Source organism: Octopus bimaculoides, chromosome 2 (assembly GCF_046866305.1).
Source record: "Octopus bimaculoides isolate indiv1 chromosome 2, ASM4686630v1, whole genome shotgun sequence".
Classification (NCBI taxonomy): Eukaryota; Metazoa; Mollusca; class Cephalopoda; order Octopoda; family Octopodidae; genus Octopus; species Octopus bimaculoides.
This window is the reverse complement of record NC_142929.1, coordinates 64554037-64574490: the sequence shown is the minus strand read 5'-3', so window position 1 is coordinate 64574490 and position 20454 is coordinate 64554037. Positions and strand designations below refer to the sequence as shown.

At 34.9% G+C, this 20454-nt stretch overlaps 1 protein-coding gene across 1 annotated transcript in view; it reads right to left on the bottom strand.

Annotated features, from left to right (window-relative positions):
• Window positions 1–20148, bottom strand: part of LOC106872622 (lon protease homolog, mitochondrial) — a 46756-nt gene extending 26608 nt beyond the window's left edge. The window contains exons 1-9 of the mRNA XM_089346570.1: window positions 19401–20148; window positions 11537–11625; window positions 10120–10239; window positions 9223–9278; window positions 8301–8473; window positions 5744–5805; window positions 4541–4611; window positions 2565–2623; window positions 1659–1742 (exon numbers count right to left, since the gene is read on the bottom strand). Coding sequence (XP_089202696.1) covers window positions 1659–1742; window positions 2565–2623; window positions 4541–4611; window positions 5744–5805; window positions 8301–8473; window positions 9223–9278; window positions 10120–10239; window positions 11537–11625; window positions 19401–20009 — 1323 coding nt within the window. The 5' untranslated portion in view covers window positions 20010–20148. The remainder of the gene's footprint in view (window positions 1–1658; window positions 1743–2564; window positions 2624–4540; window positions 4612–5743; window positions 5806–8300; window positions 8474–9222; window positions 9279–10119; window positions 10240–11536; window positions 11626–19400) is intronic.
• Between the last annotated feature and the right edge of the window lie 306 nt (window positions 20149–20454).

The window sequence follows — 20454 nt, the reverse complement described above, 5'->3', positions numbered from 1 at the left end:
TATATAAGAGAGAATTTCCTATCTCTTCCTCTTATGTGTCAGCTATGACCAAAGAGCAACACCCTTTCTTTTGTGTCAGTCAGACCAAGGTGCAACACACTCTTTTGCGTCAGCCATGACCAAGAGCAGCACTTTCCTTTTAGCCCCAAGAAAGATGATGCCACCTTTCTTCCTTTCTAGTCAGCACCATGCATTCCTTACTCTTTCACTGTCTACTGACAGACAATCTTTTTCTATACAATCAACTACTACTGTCTCTTTAACTAACTGTAGAGCAAATGAATAAATATATGTAAATAATATTTCTTCCTTCTTGGTGTTGATTCTTCAATGTTTACTGGTACTCTGATGTTAGAACCTTCAAGCGGTACATCTACATGCTACATTTAGTAGTGGGCTACATCATATCGACCTGATATCACATCTTTCATCCAGCCTGCTACATGGGGTTAAAAATTGCTTCCCCATGAGTTTATAGGCAAGTTTATAGACTTTGTTGTTGTTACAATACTGGAAACATAGCAGTCGTTAAAGTGCTCATCTGTGCTCTGGGATTTGGTAATCCTGGGCACCTTCCTTAATGCTCATTATTGCAGAAAATGCCTGCAGTTTGTCTTTGCAAGTACAAAGCCATAGTCTGTTTCATTTTATTTTGCTTTGTGTAATGAATCATAACTGCAGTCATCATCTGGCACAGTTCAATAGGGAAAAATAAAAGGAAGTTTCAAGTCAATGGGACAAATGTGATTGGCAGTTACTATCTAAAGAATTTCAAAAAGAAATACTTCTTCAATTTTCTCATCATTGTATTTCTAGAATAAACTTTTTCTTGCCTTCAATATTGCTGTTAGTGTTGCTGTCATTACTGAAATTGAAATAACTGACTCTACAATCAAATAAGGTTATGTCTGTCACATTTTTATTTGCTGGCACTGCTTCACTTGTTTTTTCTTCTTCTTTTTTTCTTACCTTTTTTTCTTACCTTTACCCCTCCAATGCGGAGTATAGGCCACTTATAATTGAATTCCATGTCGCATAATTTCTCGCTTCTGTACTTATACTCTGCCATGAATGTCCTCCTTTCTCTAGTTCTTTTTGTGTTGATCTACGCCACAAGTTCATAGGCCTACCCCTCTTTCTATATCAATCCGGATTCCACTGTAAAGCACTTTTTGCTACATTTGGTGTGTCTTTTCTAATTGTGCTACCAATCCACTTCCACTTTCTCTTAAATATTTGTTCTCTAATCGGAACTTGATTTGTTCTTTGCCATAGCTCCATATTGCTTATGTGTTCGGGCCATCTGATTTTAAGTATACTACGCAAACACTGCGTCATTTAAATTTGGAGTTACTATTACAGAATAGCCCCAAAATTTGGATATAAATTCCATGTTATAAGATGTTGGACGATGTTTATCTAGTGAAATCAGATGTTTATTTGTGATGAAAAAAAAATAAATGTCATTATTCTCATTTAAAATTGCGTAAGAAATTTACAGGTGATAACAGGTAGGTTGGTTAATAGGTTCCATCACAAGGACCATGTATCACGCATATTGGTTAATCACTAGCTATAAATTTATTAACAAATTGCAGATACAATCAATACTAACAGAAATGTGCTGGTTATGAAAGAGAAATAGATCTTCAACTTACCTCTCTGCTTATTTTTTGTTGCAATTTGCTAAGTTCATATTCTTTCTTTAACAATGACAATGACAGCATCAAACGACGTGGTATCTAATTTGTCCCCAAAAAACAAACAAACAAAAAAAGAAATAATTCTTGTTAATTGCTTCCCTTTATAATAAATTACAAATTAAAAAATGGCATTTAATAAACATCACTTCTTCCTTAAACTATCATCTTAATGATACTAAAGCTCTAGAGATGTTTGTGTGTATTGAAATATCTCAGAAATATTATATTTTATCTAATTTTTTTCTTTTTTTGCATATTTATTTCCATACTTACCTTTGGCAGTGCAGTACAAATTTTTGTGATATTTGGACCTCAAGTTTTGTTTGTTATTTCTTGACAAAAAAAAACATGGCTTCTGTGATGTCAATACACATACACACATATAATGAATATAATGGCGTGTCAATCAACACAAACACATGTCTGCTATCTGTGACATATACACACACATAGTCTTTGTGCTCTCTAAGAAAAAAAAATAAAATGACTTTTTGACATACACAACATTTTAATCATTTAGAAATATTTTTAACTGAATGTAATTTCAAAAATGTAAGTTGTTTGTACAGTAAGTATCTATATTTTAGCTTTCTTTAAACAGACAATATTTTAATGTTTTTTTAAAATTATTTTCAAGTGAATGGTGATCTTTCACTTCATCCAGAATTCATTAATTTTCGTAAATAATTTTAATTTATTTACTTTTGTTTTGAAGTGAACGAGAGGAGAAAGTGAAAGGTCGACTTTGCCTTTCATCCTTTCGGGGTCGATATAATTGACTTAATCTATTTGTCTGTCCTTGTTTGTCCCCTCTGTGTGTAGTAAAGAAATAAGAAATTTTAGAAGATATATTTAACTTACATTTACTTCTTGAAGTACCTGTTGTAGTTCATCTGGTTCTCCAGCAGTCAAGGCAGCACCTGGAAAGCAACAAGGAATATAATTTTAAATATTTGTTTTCTAAGACTTATTCAGTAACTTACATTACTCTGAGTATGTAATGTAAGTCTAGCTATACAAGATGCAAAAACAAAATTTTAGTTTGGTTCTCCTGCTAAATGACTGCTGGAAACAACCATTATTCATTGTTTCTGTTTCTACTCACATATCTATATTTACTAACATATCTTTTATCCTTTACTTGTTTCAGTCATTAGACTGGCCATGCTAAGGTATCACCTCAAGGAATTTTTAATTGAACTTATCAACCCCAATAATTATTTTCTTTTTAAGCTTGGTACTTATTCTATCAGTCTCTTTCACCAAGCCGCTACATTACAGGGATGTAAACACATCAACACCAGTTGTTAAGCGGTCAGTGGGAACAAGCACAGACACAAAGACACATATAAGCACACACACATATATATATATATACATATACACATACAAACACACACACACACACACACATATATATATATATATATGTATATATATATATATATATATATATATATATATATATATATATATATATATGCAACAAGCCCAAGGTGCCACGCAGTGGGACTGAACCTGGAACCATGTGGTTGGGAAGCAAACTTCTTATCACACAGCCACGCCAGCGCCTACATTATTTTCAAGAACCATTAGATACCAACACATGTAGGCACATTTGATGATATTGTAGTCAATGGTTGAATCTGGTCTTGAAAGCACAAATAAAGTCAGGAAACAGTACAGCTCCCATGACTTTCAGAAACATTTTTTCACACTCAGAGTTGCTGAAGCATGGAACAAACTACTTGCATCAGTTGTTAGTTGCCGAGACACTGCATCCTTTAAAACCTCCATGCTTCCTGAGATTCGCCAACACTACACCTGATACACCCACCTCCATATGCATTCCTACATGTGTATCATGACTCATACTGTTCACTTTCCTGACTTTTGTAGATAATTCTACATACTGCACATGCAACTTTGATAAGTTGTAGTGAACCTAAGCACTATACACAATAATTTCATTATATATTATTAGCCATTAACTTTGCCATGGTGTTTCAATACCATTAACAAGTTAGATATCATACTTTAGGTAAGCAGTCTCAGATGAAGAGTAAATAAGAATAAAGAATGAAAACAATTTAGAGGTAGGCAAGATTAAGAATACCATGACAAGTAGTGTGGAGATCTAAAATACTGAAATCAAATCTTTTCATGTGTTCCCAGTCAAGGTTTATTACAGCTTGATATCATTTCCTGCTGATAACTGCCATATTTCAATATATTCTTCATAGTATAGAATTGTAATTTTTATGACAGGAATCTCCTTGTTTGATCAGGGCTGACCTGGGGTTAAACAACAACACATCTCTAACTGAAGTAACCATCAAATCAATGTAGCTATTGTAACAATATCTGTAACATATCCTACTAACTACTTGTTGGCACTCCGTCGCTTACGATGTCGAGGGTTCCAGTTGATCTGATCAACAGAACAGCCTGCTCGTGAAATTAACGTGCAAGTGGCTGAGCACTCCACAGGCACGTGTACCCTTAACGTAGTTCTCGGGGATATTCAGCGTGACACAATTTGACAAGGCTGACCCTTTGAATTACGGGCACAACAGAAACAGGAAGTAAGAGTGAGAGAAAGTTGTGGTGAAAGAGTACAGCAGGGTTCGCCACCAAACCCTGCCAGAGCCTCGTGGAGCTTTAGGTGTTTTCACTCAATAAACACTCACAATGCCTGGTCTGGGAATCGAAACCGCGATCCTATGACCGCGAGTGCGCTGCCCTAACCACTGGGCCATTGCGCCTCCACACTAACTACTAGAAGTAACTAAATCACAATATTTTATATTTTGGAAAATCAAATACAGTCAGCTTACCAAGATCAGCTATGTACACAGGGTTATCAATAATTCTCTGTCCAGCTTGGATAATCTGTGCTAAATTCTCTCTGATATTTGATGGGTAGAAAAAAAAAAAAAAAAAAAAAAAAGGAACAATTATATTCAAACATTTCTTACCTCTAATTTTTTGATTTTTCATAATTTTCAATTAAATTGATGAGAGACAAAATGTCCACAGAATGTCTTAAATATTCCTGCTTGCATTTAGAAAATGACCCACAGACAGAAATACTGTATATCAATTAGCTTCTATAAACATTGTCAACTAAATTCTGTTGTTGTTTATCAAAGTAAGGTTTAGAAGACAAAATGGTAGGGAACGAGTATAAAAAATGAAAAAAAAAAGAGTGAGCGTTATATCAACTGATTAGCCAGGGAGCCAATCAACGAGATGACAATTTCATTGTCTGTCATTGAAGTGTACAATGGTGTTGCAAAAGAAACTTAACTCTCCATTTAATGACATAAATGTTCATACTGGGCATTAGCTCTCAATAATCCCACCAGTCTGGAAAGCCCTGCAAAGGCTCGCTCTTCTGTGCTGACTAACTTAAAACACAAAGGAGTAATTTGGTAACATATGAAAGATGCTATTATCACTGTAAGATGTTTATTAGTTGCAGAACCTAAACATTTCCAATGAATTTTTGGAAAGACAAATCATTCCATATATAATCCCTAAAAAAAATATTCAGTGTTCTAACAAGACAATGGACTACATGTTATTATATATGCACACACACACACATATATATATATATATATATATATATATATATATATATATGTGTGTGTGTGTCTGTGTGTATGTGTATATATATATACATATATGTGTGTATATATAAACATAATAATAATAATAATAATAATAATAATATATAGGCATAAAAATCCAAAATACAGGTAAAAACTCAATTAAATTCAATTTATTAAAAATTAAAATTAAATTAAGTCTCACAGTATATGATATCTAAATATATAATTTAGAGAAAAGAACCAAAGTTCATGAACTCATCTATGAAAATTCAGTCACATTCAGAAAAAATTAATAAGTAAATGCACGATAAATAAGTATAATAAAATACAAAGTAAAAATCATAAAATAATAATAATAAAACGACTACACGTTTTTCATAATACAAAAATTGTAGTCTTTTAATGGAATGTAAGTATACATACCTGTATAGTGGGTTCATTGCAATGATATCTCGGATAGTCTTCACAACCTCTGATGTCAGTGCCTAAAAGCAAGTTTAGTTGTTTCACAATTTATTTTGCATTTAGAGAATAGATATATATAACAGGTAAAGCATATAGATTCTTCCTTGATTTTGATGACAAGTACTTCAACTGTCTAATCAACTATACTATACTCTACAGACATATGTACCCTTAACATAAACAAGTAGCGTGTGTAACAAAGCTAGTTCTTTGAATTAAATGTACAGCCCGACCAACAGCCTTGAAATAGACTGGTTAGTTTCGTTGGGCAATTAGAGTGGGGTGAATATTAGTTTGGTGTGGGGTTCCGAGTTTGACTAAGCATATTTTTTCGCACATGTGCATTAAATTTGTTTTTAGTCTGCAGTGGGTTTATTCACCAGTGGTGTAAGTTAAGGGGGGGGGGGTAACTCTAATTTAGGGTGAAAAGAGAGCTAACTCATACCAATTTTTATTAGACTAGGTAGGGTGTTTTAGAATTGTATTATGGCTAAGTATTATATTATTACTAGAGTTTAGGAAGTTCTTACTGCTAGAAGGGGTCCTATGTAGGTGCAAAGTAAATTATTATGGAATGTGGAGGGCGAGTGAGTTTATGGGGTGACTATTTGTGTGTAAGTGTTTAAGGTGGTTCCCAGTTAATTACACTTATATAGATGACTATTCAAGTTTGGGATTATGAAAGACATAGAGGCCTACTTGAAGACAAAAGGGGCTATTCTACCAGTATTTTGAAAATACATAAAGGCACACATGAAGACAAAAAAAGTTGTTCTCAAATTTTCTGTTCAGAAGGGGTTGATTAGCTGTAAGTAGAGCTAGGCGTTCTGATAGACAAAGATCACAGCGTCTATTGGTGGTGTTGTAGGAGGTTGTTTTTGTGAGTATACGCCAGTTTAAACTATAATCTATTTTTTTATCCTTAAGTTCCCAAATGTATGTACTTAGACCTGTTGAGTTGGCCTTACTCCTATTTCTGAAGCTCGATTAGTGTGCATTATATCTAAGAATCATTTGGTTCTTAATGGCGCCTATGTATGACTTCGGTTATTTGTGTGGATGTTACATTAGTAAACTACATTATTTGTCTTGCATCTATTTGAGAAATGGCACTTTGTTCTATCCCTGCAACCGCATAAAAAATTAGGTGTATCTTTGTTTGTGTTATATTGTGGGGGGGGGGGGGGCTATTATTATTCAGGTCTATATCTAAGTTAGCAGGAGGCGCTGCGTTATTACAGCCATTTTCTTCTGTATAACCTAAACTACGGTCTACCAACTGAACCACCTGCTACCGTACAACTTTACAAAACACTGTAACTACCCAGGTAATAACCAGGAGCGATTTTGGATTTAATTATCCCTTAGAGGTACTAAATTTCACTAGCTGATACCTACACTATATATATATATATATATATATATATATATATATATATATATACATATATATATATATATATACATAACCACGTTCTCAAAGTTGGTATATACACATATATACATACATATATATATATATATATATATATATATATATATATATATGTTATGTAAGTAAATTTGTGTTAATAGCGAAACCAGTCTGTGACTAATTCTTTATTTTGTATATTTTCATTTGTCTGCCCGTTTATGTTCTGGTGTGTGCTGAATTTCTCTAGAGAACATTCTTTTCTTTGAGATTTGATCGTAGGTGATTTATTTCTAGCATAATGGATGTCCACTTAGTGGTCATCCCTTCTTATACGTACACATATATATATACATATATATATGTATATATATATATTTTTCTCCTTGTTTTCCGTATTCTTTCTGTTGAAGAGCGTAGCTCGAAACGTTAAAGACTTTCCGTATTCCCGAGCGTCATACTAATACATCCTTTTGTTGTTTACACCACCTGTCCTCGTCTGTTATTGTTTTTTTTCGTACATTCTCCCATATATATATATATATATATATATATATATATATATATATATACATACACACATATATATATGTATACATATATATGTATACATATATACATATATATATATATAATTGTTGAAGAGGATACATATATATATATATATATATATATAAATGTTAAAGAGGACAGGCAGACGTACATACATACATACACACATACAGGTCTGGGGTCAGAAATTTTGATACTGACCAAAGTGTGTTAAGCCAGATATGGGTGTACAGAACTCATCATTGTAGTTCAAAGTTGGATCTTGGAGAGTCATCAACAATTTTGAGTTAATGTATTTGTAAACTAATTGAATTTCCTTCCTTTTACTTAGTTTTCTTTTTTCCTTCATATTAATTATTTAAATGCAGAACAAACTAATGTTTCACTAAGAATTGCTGCAATCAAGGAGTAATGTTCTACAGAACAACCACCGCTCATGTTAATATTCTTAAAGTATTTGCAGACAAGCATCATCAAACTACAGTAGTTGCTATTAACAACAGTGAGAATAACGAATGAGAAACAGAAGGATTAGTCAAGTAAATAGCAGACCTTAATCTCGTCTGTTTGCTTGAATTCCTCGTGCACTAAATTTTCTACATTGGCCATCAACATTTTTCCTGTGTTTGAATGCAAAGTTTTTTCAATCACTTCAAGATCTTCATTATCTTTTATTCCATTTTCTTGATTCCGTCTGTGGCGCCGTGATTTACGTTTTTTATCATCTATAAAGAAATAGAGAAAAAAAAAACAAACAAACAGTAATATACTACTTTTTAAGAAATAAATTTAGTTAATTAGTTTCAAAATTCTCTGAAAAACCTTTTCAAATGAATATGATGTTTACTTGGACAGAATGTAAATTCAGCAAATTAAAAATTTCATATTTCTATTTTACTAAAAAGCATAGGGAGGATATTCATTTGTTTTTATTTTATATTTATTCTGCAAAAGTTGACTCAGCTTTTTAATCTTTTGGGATCTATAGAGAATAAATGCTAGACAACTATAAGGATTATGTAAACCACTCTTCCACAAAATTTGTGATCTTGTGCTTCTTGTCAAAAACCCTTTTTAATTTAACCTATTAAGGGCAGTGGATGGTTAAATTGATAGTTTCAGAAAAAATCCTTTGCCAATATTAGTTACACCCACTTATGCTCTGAACAAATCCTGCTGGTGCCTACTTTATGCTAATCAGTCATTTATAAAGAATGGCTGTTAAACTTAAACATCTAAACGTTTAAGACTTGTGCCGAGTTAAGAAATCATTTAATTCAATAGGGCTTTATTCCATAAGACAGAACTTAAGCAATAATATAATGTTAAATGCTGCCTTTCTTGGAACAGAAATTGCTTGGAGATATGGAAACATTTATTTATTAAAAAATCCTGGAATTTACAAGCAAGTTCTGATGAAAGTCATATGGAAACGCAATTAGAAAGAGAAAGAAGAAAAAGAAAGAAAACTTACCACAAGTCTGGTCTGTTACTTCTTCAGATTCAAAGATGATGTTGTTAATTTTGATTCTAAAAATAAATAGTTGTCCAACATCATCATAATCACCACCTCTTTAATATGAACTACATTAGACAGTCAAACAAAATTCCCTTGCAGTATTTAGCTAAGACTTTATGTTCTGAGTTCAATTTTCCAAGATAATTGTCTTTCATCCTTTTAGGATCAATAAAATAAAGTTCCAGAATTCAATTGACAATGCCACCCAACCAAATTTCTGGCTTTGAGCCTGTATAAGAAATTCTTACGATGACTGGCAGAATTGTTAGGGTACTACACAAATGCTTTTTTGTAGTTGTTTTGGCTCTCAGCAATCTGAGTTAAAATTCCACCCCTGTATTAGAAATTATTTGTGGCCTTACGCCTGTATTAGAAATTATTTGTGGCCTTACGCCTGTATTAGAAATTATTTGTGGCCTTACGCCTGTATTAGAAATTATTTGTGGCCTTACGCCTGTATTAGAAATTATTTGTGGCCTTATGCCTATATTAGAAATTATTATCATCATTGGCAATGAATTGGCTGAATTGTTAGAGTGTAGGACAAAATGCCTAGCAGTAATTAGTTATGCTACTTTATATTCTGAATACAAAGCCTGCCAAGGGAAACTTTGCCTTTCATCCTTCCTGAGTATATAAAGTACCAGTCAAATATTTGGTCTTAGGCCTGTATGAGAAACAACTGTTACTTTCAGAACTAGCATTTGTGGTATTGGTCGCATTAGTAACTCTTAGTCAATGTTACATTAAATATAAGTACAGACAAAAAGAAAAGAAAAAAAGAAATAAGTTCAGTACATCTGTGTAACTTTCAAAACAGAAAACTCTACAGATGTGGATTTAAATACATACCGACGATGAGCTAAAACAATCATTCTTAACTTGTCACCAAGATCTTGCATTTCTGTGATTTGAACAAATGACCCAATAGGATAGATATCATCCATAGAGGAAATTACTTCAGAATCGTTACTGGAAAATAAAAATTTATTGCTTAAGACCATTGTTACATTGTTAAATAAGATATGGAAGACTACTTCAATTCTTACTTTTGGCTTATTTAAGATTAGTTCAACAATCATGATCTACAAGAGAACTTGCTAGAAGGTTTTTGTCAATGTCAACCTTATATGAACAAGACAGGTAGCAACACAAAATCCATTTACATCAGTTTTATTAATAGCAATGTGGTATCACAGAATATGGGTCAATTTGATTCCCCTATACCACATTCATAGTTCTAAATTCTGTTCAATCTTGCCAGATATCATACTAATTAAATGTAATTAATTCTTGTGGATCTAAAGCAGAATACTTCTTTTGAAAATCTGAAGAAAATACTGTGAGAAGTGTTTGGAAAGCAAAATAATGGTTAAAGCTTTCTCATAGACTCTTCATATTGATGTAGTATAATCTATCACAATCCCTTCATTGTAATGTAGATGATAGAAAACAAACAAACAACAAAATAAAAAGCTAAAAGTGTTACAACCCTCTCATGCAAAATATTCAGCTTTGCAAGTTCATCCAACTCTCCTTATTCTGGAAAATGTTTATATGGAAAACCAAAAATAAGCTTATGTAAAACAACACTGTCAGATAATCCATTGATGAGAGTGTATGTCGAGAAAGTAGCCAAATGTATATAATACCAAGCTGTCAGCTATTCTGTTATTGGAGCAAATTTAAAGTATTTCATTTTGTTTCTGGTTGGTTAACTATATATCACAGAGCATTTGAAAATATGCTTATTACACTTTCAAACTAGAGAAAGCAACAGGATTGTAACTCATTTAAAATATGGTATCAATTTCTCTTACTTCTGTGTATGTTGCTGACCACATAATCTAGAATTGTTGTGTCTAAGTAAAGCCCTTAACGCTATAAGGTCCACTGATGAAACCTTAAAAAGACTCCACTCTGTATTTAATGATTAGCTGTAAGAAGGACATACTTTTTTTTAGTATATAAGCTAATCAGAGGAATAAAGCCAATATCCATGAACTTTGCACTCTCTTCTAAATTGGTGAGACAGATATTTAGGTTGAACATCTGTGTGAAAAATGCCAGAAGGCTGCTGTTTTCAGAATGAAGGACTGGTAAATTGAGATGTAAAAGAGTAGGGCTGATGAGAAGATGAGAAATAGGATTATAACAATGGCCTGGCTATCAGGTAATGTATACAGCTAGTTAGTTCAGACAAAAATGAGGATATCATATTATACAGCTTAAAGTCTCACAAAAGCTTAAAATGCAATAATGAACAAACCTATCATCTTTCTTCAAGAATATTCCGGCATATGGTAAGTTAAGTTTAACTTTCCTTCGGAGTACATCCATGAGATCTTTGTTGGTAACCTAAAATTAGGAAATAAAAAGAAAAAAAGAAAAGTGAATAACAAAATAGAGAATTTAAAATGGTAGCTCTTTCCATGTTTCACTTAATTCCCCAAGGTCATATTTAAAAAAAAAAAATAAAACTAGAAGATGCTAATTTTAGATGTTCTAACAGTTTAAGAAAATAAATTTAACCCAAGAAGCATGTTTGTCAAAGAGCTGAAGTTCTTACATCAGTGATTGCATTGTGTTACTTGAAAAAAACACTTTATAATCATAGCATTTCTTTGCATTTCTATAACAAATTACACATGAACCACAACTGAAGCTAAATAAGCTTTCAGTTGGGTCCAACCTGTATATGTAATGTAGTGAATGTGTGCATGTATAAAACATAAAAGGGCTCGGACAGAGTCAAATGACTACAAATTCATTTCACAGTCATGAAGTTCTGAGTTTGATGTCATGGCACAATTATTATCTATCCAATATTTGGATTAACTGTATCTGCAATTTAGGTAGTTCGGTGGATCAAACAACTGAAAAAATACCCACTAATGAATCCAACATGCAGTACTTATGACTTTTTACAGTCCTCTAGCAACTGGCAGGAAGGAGGATGGGAGAAAGTTATCCTTAAATTGGTGACTTGGTCTGAATGCTTGCAACTGAATAGATTATACCCAAGGACCAGGTGGTTATGTTAAACGAGGTAATGGATTAAGTCTACCATTGAAGGACTTTAATTAGGAATATCAAGAGCCAGAAAAAAACCCTGTCTGATATTCTAATGATTCTGCCAGTTAACTATCCTAGGTTAGTACTTTATTGATTCATTCTGTAAAGACAAAAGGCAACATGTGACATTGTGACAAGGCTGGCACCTTTGAATTACACATACAATCTATCCAATGAGCTTCTATATAGTTTTCATTTATCCAATTTCTCTCAAAAGGCAATGGCTGACCCAAGGCTACAATAAAAGACACTTACTGAAGAAACCATGGAGTGGGTTCAAATGCAGGGATCCATGATTTCAAATTCAACTTCTGAATTCGTTGGCTATACCTTCATGCAGGTGATGAAATAGTAACTCCTTAATTAGTATTGTTAATTCCAATTTCTCTCAGACTTCTTGAGCAACTGTTTTTGTGATGGTGTTATTGCTCAACCCTGATCCAGCAGACATGACCACAGATGTTCCAGCTGAGATCTCTCTTACACACACACACACACACAATTTAGAAACACTGAGATTGAGTTACCACTGGTCAGACTGCATGTCCAACAAACAACTATACTCAGAAGCTTGGATGTATCCTGTTACATGTATGATTCAGGAGTGTCAGTTCAGACTGTTTGGCCATGTTGCTGAGTTGGATCCTGCATATTGTGTTCTCTTCTCCGAGGGTCCAGCTAGGGTGGCAGACCATGTTGGTTGGTCACATGCCGCATGGTCATAGTGGATGAAGAAGTATCTCACAGAAATGAAGACAGACTGGAATACTGCTCACAAAGGGTTTCCTGGGATGACCTGAGCAAATACTGACAAATGGTGGATGCAGTAACATGTTGCAATAGTGCATGCCCCCATATCTCTGACCTAACTTGAGGAGTCAGTTAGTTTGTGCTCTCTCTCTGGTATTGTGCTGTATCGATGGCTAAGGCATTGAATTAAGCTTCACAAAGCTTGTAATGCTAAGTTTAATTTTACTATATATAAGTAGTTAACAATTATTTGAAATTTAATTTGTTTTATATTAATAAAAAAGAGAGATCCTTTATACAAGAATTTCATCACTGATTAATAGAGAATACACTTTCAAGAACAACTGTCATACCTTGACCTGTAAAATATAGGAACATTCCATATTTGGAGACTATGTTAACAAATTTGAATTATTTTTGCTCAGAGACAATTTCAGTTGCAACACATGCGCTTCACTTATGCACATGGGAAACCAGCATCAAATGATGAGAACAGTAGTGATGATGGTCATGATAGTTGTAATGATAGTATTAATGATAAAGACGATGTTGCTGGTAGTAGTGATGGAGATTGCTACCTGAAGCCCCAATCAGTTTTGATAGAGCAGATAAACAATGGAGATGAATTTTTATTGCTTAGCACTATATTAGCCCTATATGAGCAGACCTGTATTAAAAGGTGTTCCATCTATGATTGCCTCAACTAACCTTCGTACATTATCCTTCTACTTTTAAGGACAGTATTGTGTGATTTAAGTGAGACTTGGTTGCTATTTCTAGCAAGTTGACTGACCATGCTGAGGTTTGTGATAAAGTCAATGCAGGTGGTTAACAGTTTTAGATGTCATTTAGATTCGATAAATGTAGGTTAAGACAAACTACAAGTGTTTTTGACTACAAAGGAGGCATGCAAAGATAAGGCATGGTTTGTATCAATTATTCTTTCTGGACAATATTGCATGCATCAACATTAAGAAGGTCTGTGAGTGGAGATGGAAAGATTAAACAGTAGTTTCTGAAGAAGCAGACAGAATTCAAGATTAACTATATTAAGAAGGATTTGATTTATTTTTCACAACAGCTAAATCTGAATCATCAGCTTAGCAGGAGTTCTAACAAAAATTCAGTCAACTTATACTTGCCGCTGCCGCCACCACCTCCACTTTATCGTCATCATCACCTTCATCTCTATCATCATCATCATCATCATCAACAGCAGCAGCACCGTTATAATCATCATTCTCATTATTAACATCACAGTAACCATTGTAATTTGTTTACAGTTATATGATCTGTGATATTCAAGGGATTTGCAGAAATTTTTTTCAAATCTGTCTTACACTGTTATTGTGGACTCTAGTAAAGTTTATACAAGCCTATGAAAGAACACCATTTTGTCATTTGTTAGAAATAGCTAATTCTGCTCAAGTTACATCCTAACATCTCAAGAAGGATACACATGATAACTTAGTTCTGGCTAAATTACTTTGGAATAAAAAATAGCATTGTTACACTGGGATGCTTTAATTATAGCACTCACATGAGAGCTATACAATAACACAAACGCCACCACTGATACTAAGAGTTTACACTATTAGAAATGGCAGCCAAATCTCCCACATGTCACACCCTGTGCTCTTAAAAAAGGAAGAACATATTAAATACTAAAGTTCTTTATACAATATAACTGGAAACAGACAAGATTATCATGGCCAATAATCTTTGATAGTTAGCCTCCCTGATTAGAGCCGACCAGAAGTTAAACAACACTTTCCCTACCATCATCATCATCATCATCATCGTTTAACGTCCGCTTTCCATGCTAGCATGGGTTGGACGATTTGACTGAGGACTGGTGAAACCGGATGGCAACACCAAGCTCCAATGTAAATTTGGCAGAGTTTCTACAGCTGGATGCCCTTCCTAACGCCAACCACTCAGAGAGTGTAGTAGGTGCTTTTACGTGTCACCTGCACGAAGGCCAGTCAGGCGATACTGGCAACGGCCATGCTCGAAATGGTGTCTTTTATGTGCCACCCACACAAGCCAGTCCAGGGGCACTGGCAACGATCTCGCTCGAAAATCCTACGAAGGCCAGTCAGGCGGTACTGGCAACGGCCACGCTCAAAATGGTGCATCTTATGTGCCACCCACACAAGAGCCAGTCCAGGGACACTGGCAACGATCTTATTTGGCTTGCCGGGTCTTCTCACGCACAGCACATTTCCAAAGGTCTCGGTCAGTAGTCATCGCCTCGGTGAGGCCCAATGTACGAAGGTCTTGCCTCACCACCTCAGCCCAGGTCTTCCTGGGCCTACCTTTTCCACGGGTTCCCTCAACTGTTAGGGTGTGGCACTTTTTCAGGCAGCTATCCTCATCCATTCTCACCACATGTCCATACCAGTGCAATCGTCTCTTTTGCACACCACAACTGATGCTTCTAATGTTCAGCTTTTCTCTCAAGATACTTACACTCTGATGGGTATTCACATTGACATTACACATCCAACGGAGCATACTGGCTTCATTCCTTGCGAGCCTGGAATTAAATTGCAACACTAAATCTCTATCTACTATTTATTTTCTTTTTTAACATCCTTCTTTGTCAGGCTTAGATGAGGGTGATGTTTTGTTTGATGGAACAACAGTTTTTATAGCTAAGCTACAAAAATAAAGCATGTTTTCTGTTCAGAAAGGCAAATTTGAGGAAGCCAGGTACTTTGCTGAGGAACATAATTCTACAGCTCTTATAACATCTTGAAGCATAGTCATATTGTATATAATCCAAGGCATTGTATGCCAATACATGAACCTCTAATTACACACATACAATGTGTTAAAAGAAAAAAAGAAAAACAAAACAAATGCAAAAACAAGAAAAGAAAAGTATTTTGATCTTTAGGAATAAAATCTAGAATTTTGTATAATTATTGAATTACATTCAAAGTTGAATCTTCATTTTAGTTTCTCTAATTTTTAATTTGACATTTCTCTTGTCTAGATCTGTAAAAGCTCTCAAAGTCCTGTGAAGTCATTACGAGATGCTGCTGAGTTGTGGTTTTGGAATGTTAAGGAGTGGAAAGATAAATTTTCCTTCCTTACACAGGCCATTTCAGATAGCATTCTTAGATGATTGGGTGTCCATTCTTAACAGTTAGTTAAGCTGAAACTTGTAGATTACAGCATTCTGCAAATAAATAATGTTTACAGCAGACTTGTCCTCACAATCTATGATATATTATCTAATCCATAAATACTTATATCCTCTGTCAATTTGAAATTGATGAAATCTGATAGTATTGTTACACTGGGAAGCTTTTCATTATTGGTCTTCTGGATTAGCACCCACACGAGAGTTATACAACAATAACACAAAAATCACCATTAATACTAAGAGTTTACACTACTAGAAATGGCAGCTATCTTGCAATACATGCCAATACATACTTCCAAAGCAAAAGTTTTTTAGGGACCTTTAAAATACAATTGTGGACCCCACAAAATCTTACATGGACCCTCAGGGGCCATATGAACCCTGGTTGAAAATCACTGGTATAGACAATAAAAGGAAAGAAAAAACAAAAAAAAGTCTTCTCGTGTTTTGTCCTGTTTGGCAGAGTGATATAGTATCCCACTATTAACTCTGCTTTGAAGCATTCTTCAAAGGTAAACCTTGACTGAATCTGTCCAGCCACAAGCACACACACACTGTTGTCATCACCCTGAATCAAATAAGACCTGATAGCATGTACCATGCTTTCTTTAATTACTTTAGGTGCCCATGGAGTCCAGAGCAAAAAAATTTACTATTCCTGGCCTTCTCACTCTTGATCCAGCAGAAAATGCAGGATGTAATCCCTGGTGGAAAAGAGGGCTGCACTAGCTCTTGGCTGACAATTTCTTTATCAGCCCTGAAACAATGAAAGATATGCTCCGATGGATGTGTAATGTCAGTGTGCATACTAGACAGAGTGTTACAAGCTTGAGAGAAAAGTTGAACTTATGAGGCATCAATTGTGGTGTGCAAGAAAGACGATTGCACTGGTATGGTCATGTAGCGAGTTTGGATGAGGATAGCTGTGTGACAAAGTGCCACACCCTAGCAGTTGAAGGAACCTGTGGAAGAGGTAGGCCCAGGAAGACCTGGGATGAGGTGGTGAGGCACGACCTTTGAATATTGGGCCTCACCGAGGCGATGACTTCTGACCGAGACCTCTGGAAATATGCTGTGCGTGAGGAGACCCGGCAAGCCAAGTGAGACCTAAATCTAAGGCCTCAGCCAGCCCACTTATGCGTACCTTCCTTCATTGGACACTAAACTCCGCTTGCGAAGACCTGTTGAGGCAAGTGAAATCGAAAGCGAATTAGATTCGACAACTGGCACCCATGCCAACGTCGTCTCCTTCATTGGACATGAAACTCAGCTTGCGAAGACCTGTTGGGGCATGCTTTCCTAGGACACCCCAAATCTCTCAATCTGCACCAACGCGAACATTAAAATCACCCAAAATGACAACTTCGTCATCATGGGGGATATTGCGTATTATCTCTATAAGTGATAGATAGAAGGCAAGTTTATCATCCTCTGATAAATTCATAGTTGGAGCATATGCACTTATGAGTGTTGCATAGCGACAGGAACAATACCGCATATCCAACCCTATTTCTGTTCTTGGGTGGGATTGGTATATTTCTAGTGGAGATCCCCAAATGTTGTTTCTCCATTTAATCCAATCCATTTTGAAGTGCTCCAATGAGCTAAATATATACACACACATATATATACATATATATTATACATAAATATACTTATATATATATATACATACATATATACATATATATACATGTATATATATACATATAACATATATATATATATATATATATATATATACATCGCAAAGTGAAATAAAAAAATTTGAAAATCCTACATGATTAGGTGAAAAGCGCTTTATATGATTTATAAAACATGACATTAATAAAAATCTGTAAATGTACAACCATCCAGATTTCTGAGTACCTTAATTTTTTTCTATGATATAATTCCTGTACATCACCTCCAAACCTTCCAATATATATACATACATACCTATATACATACATATAAATGTATATATATATATATATATATATATATATATATAGAAGGAGCACTCCAGCGGTTACGACGACGAGGGTCCCAGCTGATACAATCAACGGAACAGCTTGCTCGTGTACCCCTAACGTAGTTCTGAGGGAGATTCAGCATGACAAGACCGGCCCTTTGAAATACAGATACTACTCATATTTGCCAGCTGAGTGGACTGGATCAACGTGAAATAAAGTGTCTTGCTCAAGGACACAATGCATCGCCGGGAATTGAACTCACGACCTTACGATCGTGAGCCTTACGACACGCGCCTTCACATATGTATATATGTATGTATATATACATATATGTGTTTATATATATATATATATATATATATGTATGTATGTATATATGTATATATAGATGCATTGGCCTATGGGTTAATATATAGATCCGCACCCGGTGGAAAAATTGAAAAAAAAATAGTGGTGCGGATCTATATAAAAACCGGCCTATGCCCTTCATAACGCTTACGGCAGGGTCCATAGATTAAGAACGAGTTAGTTCTTATACCAGTAATATACACGTCTGATAGCATATTTTTATCAACAAGTTAACTAAAAATAAAAATATGCTGTCTGTTTTTCAAGACATTGCCTCTAACCGCTCAGTAATATCAATTTTTCCATGTTCTTTGGTCATGTTTCAGTTCTTCGAGGAAGGAAAAAAAGAAAAAAAAATTGATCGGACGTGTATACTACTGTTATAAGAGCCAACTGGTTCTTTATCGATCCTGGCGTAAGCGTTATGAAGGGCATAGGCAAAAATATTAGGCATTATAGTAGAACTAACTAGTAAGAAAGAAAAAAAAAAGTGATATGCAAACGAAGAATATTTCTAAAGATTTATTATGAATTGATCAATACTTCATCAAGATTCATATTGTTATAATGGGTAGTTATAATTGGGTTTATTATTTTTTTTTAATTCTGAAGGGTGAACAGAATTTCCAGTTTGGTATCTGATGCAATGCTGCGTAAAAAACAAGAGAAGGGAACTCCTCGTGCATCTGATATTACAGGTAAGTGCAAAAATAGAAAACAAAATAAGATTTCTTTTAAAAAGACATATATAAAAGCAAAATAAAAAGTTTATCTTGTAGAACTGAATTCCAAGGTCGAACAATCTTTTGCCGGCTGACAGGATTATCTTATTTAGTTGGAAAAGAACTTACCTCAATCATCTTCACGAATCTTGGGAACACCGGATTTCGTGATACAGGAATTATAGGCACTTTAGGGAAGACATCAGGTACAGAAAGAGTTGTTAGGGCCATGCCAAATCCGCCAGGACCCAAGTTAGAAAAGCTGCCCTCATCACCTTCGGGGACGACGTTATTATTATTATTATCTTTAGGGGAATTCTCACTGCTATCATCTCCAGACGACGACGATGACGACGAGAACAAACGTCGACTTTCATGAAAATACAAACTTCTAGAATAAGGAGCTTTGGAGCCAAGTGCATTCATTACATAAGATACAGGGCTCGAAATATCTACATTCCAAAGTAACCCGCCATTAATAGGTGATCGTCTGATACGGTTGCAGTGAACTGGAACGAAAGGGTCTGAAGTGCAGCGAGTCTGTAGAAATCTTTGCCGACCTTTACAACGCAGATCTGAGGCATTGTTGAAATTATGACGAAACTGTGTAGTCTGCCCCCATTCTACCAAGTTCTTGTGGCTCCTGGAAATTCTATGGACATTAGCGTGCCACTGTATATTTTGTAAAGAGTGAATGTAATGCTGTATATTCAATAGTGACGGTAACTGGCGCTGCATTTCCGATGTTTTATTGACGATATTATTATTATTGTTGATGTTCTACGGGAGTAAATATTCAATAAACTTCTGCACATGTAGCAGGAATGTTGAAGGCCAACAAACCGCCACCGTTCGCCGACTGATACCGAATGATGACAGGGAAAGATAAGTCTGAAAGTTTACTTCACCTTTGTGTGAAGAGTAGTAGCAGCAGTTGTCTGACCTTACCTCCTTCTCGTTAATTCTGCCAGTCAGCTGTTGTTGCAGTTGGAAGTATTATCAGGCGGAATTCTGCTCTATGCACGGCTTACATATGTTATCACCGACTATTTAACTGTTTAACTTGTTTCAGTCATTTGACTGTGACTATGCTGGAGCACCGTCTTCCTAAATTTTTTATTTTTTTATATTTTAGGGAATTTTCAGAACATTTTTTGCAAATTTGTGTAGGGCGGAATTAAGC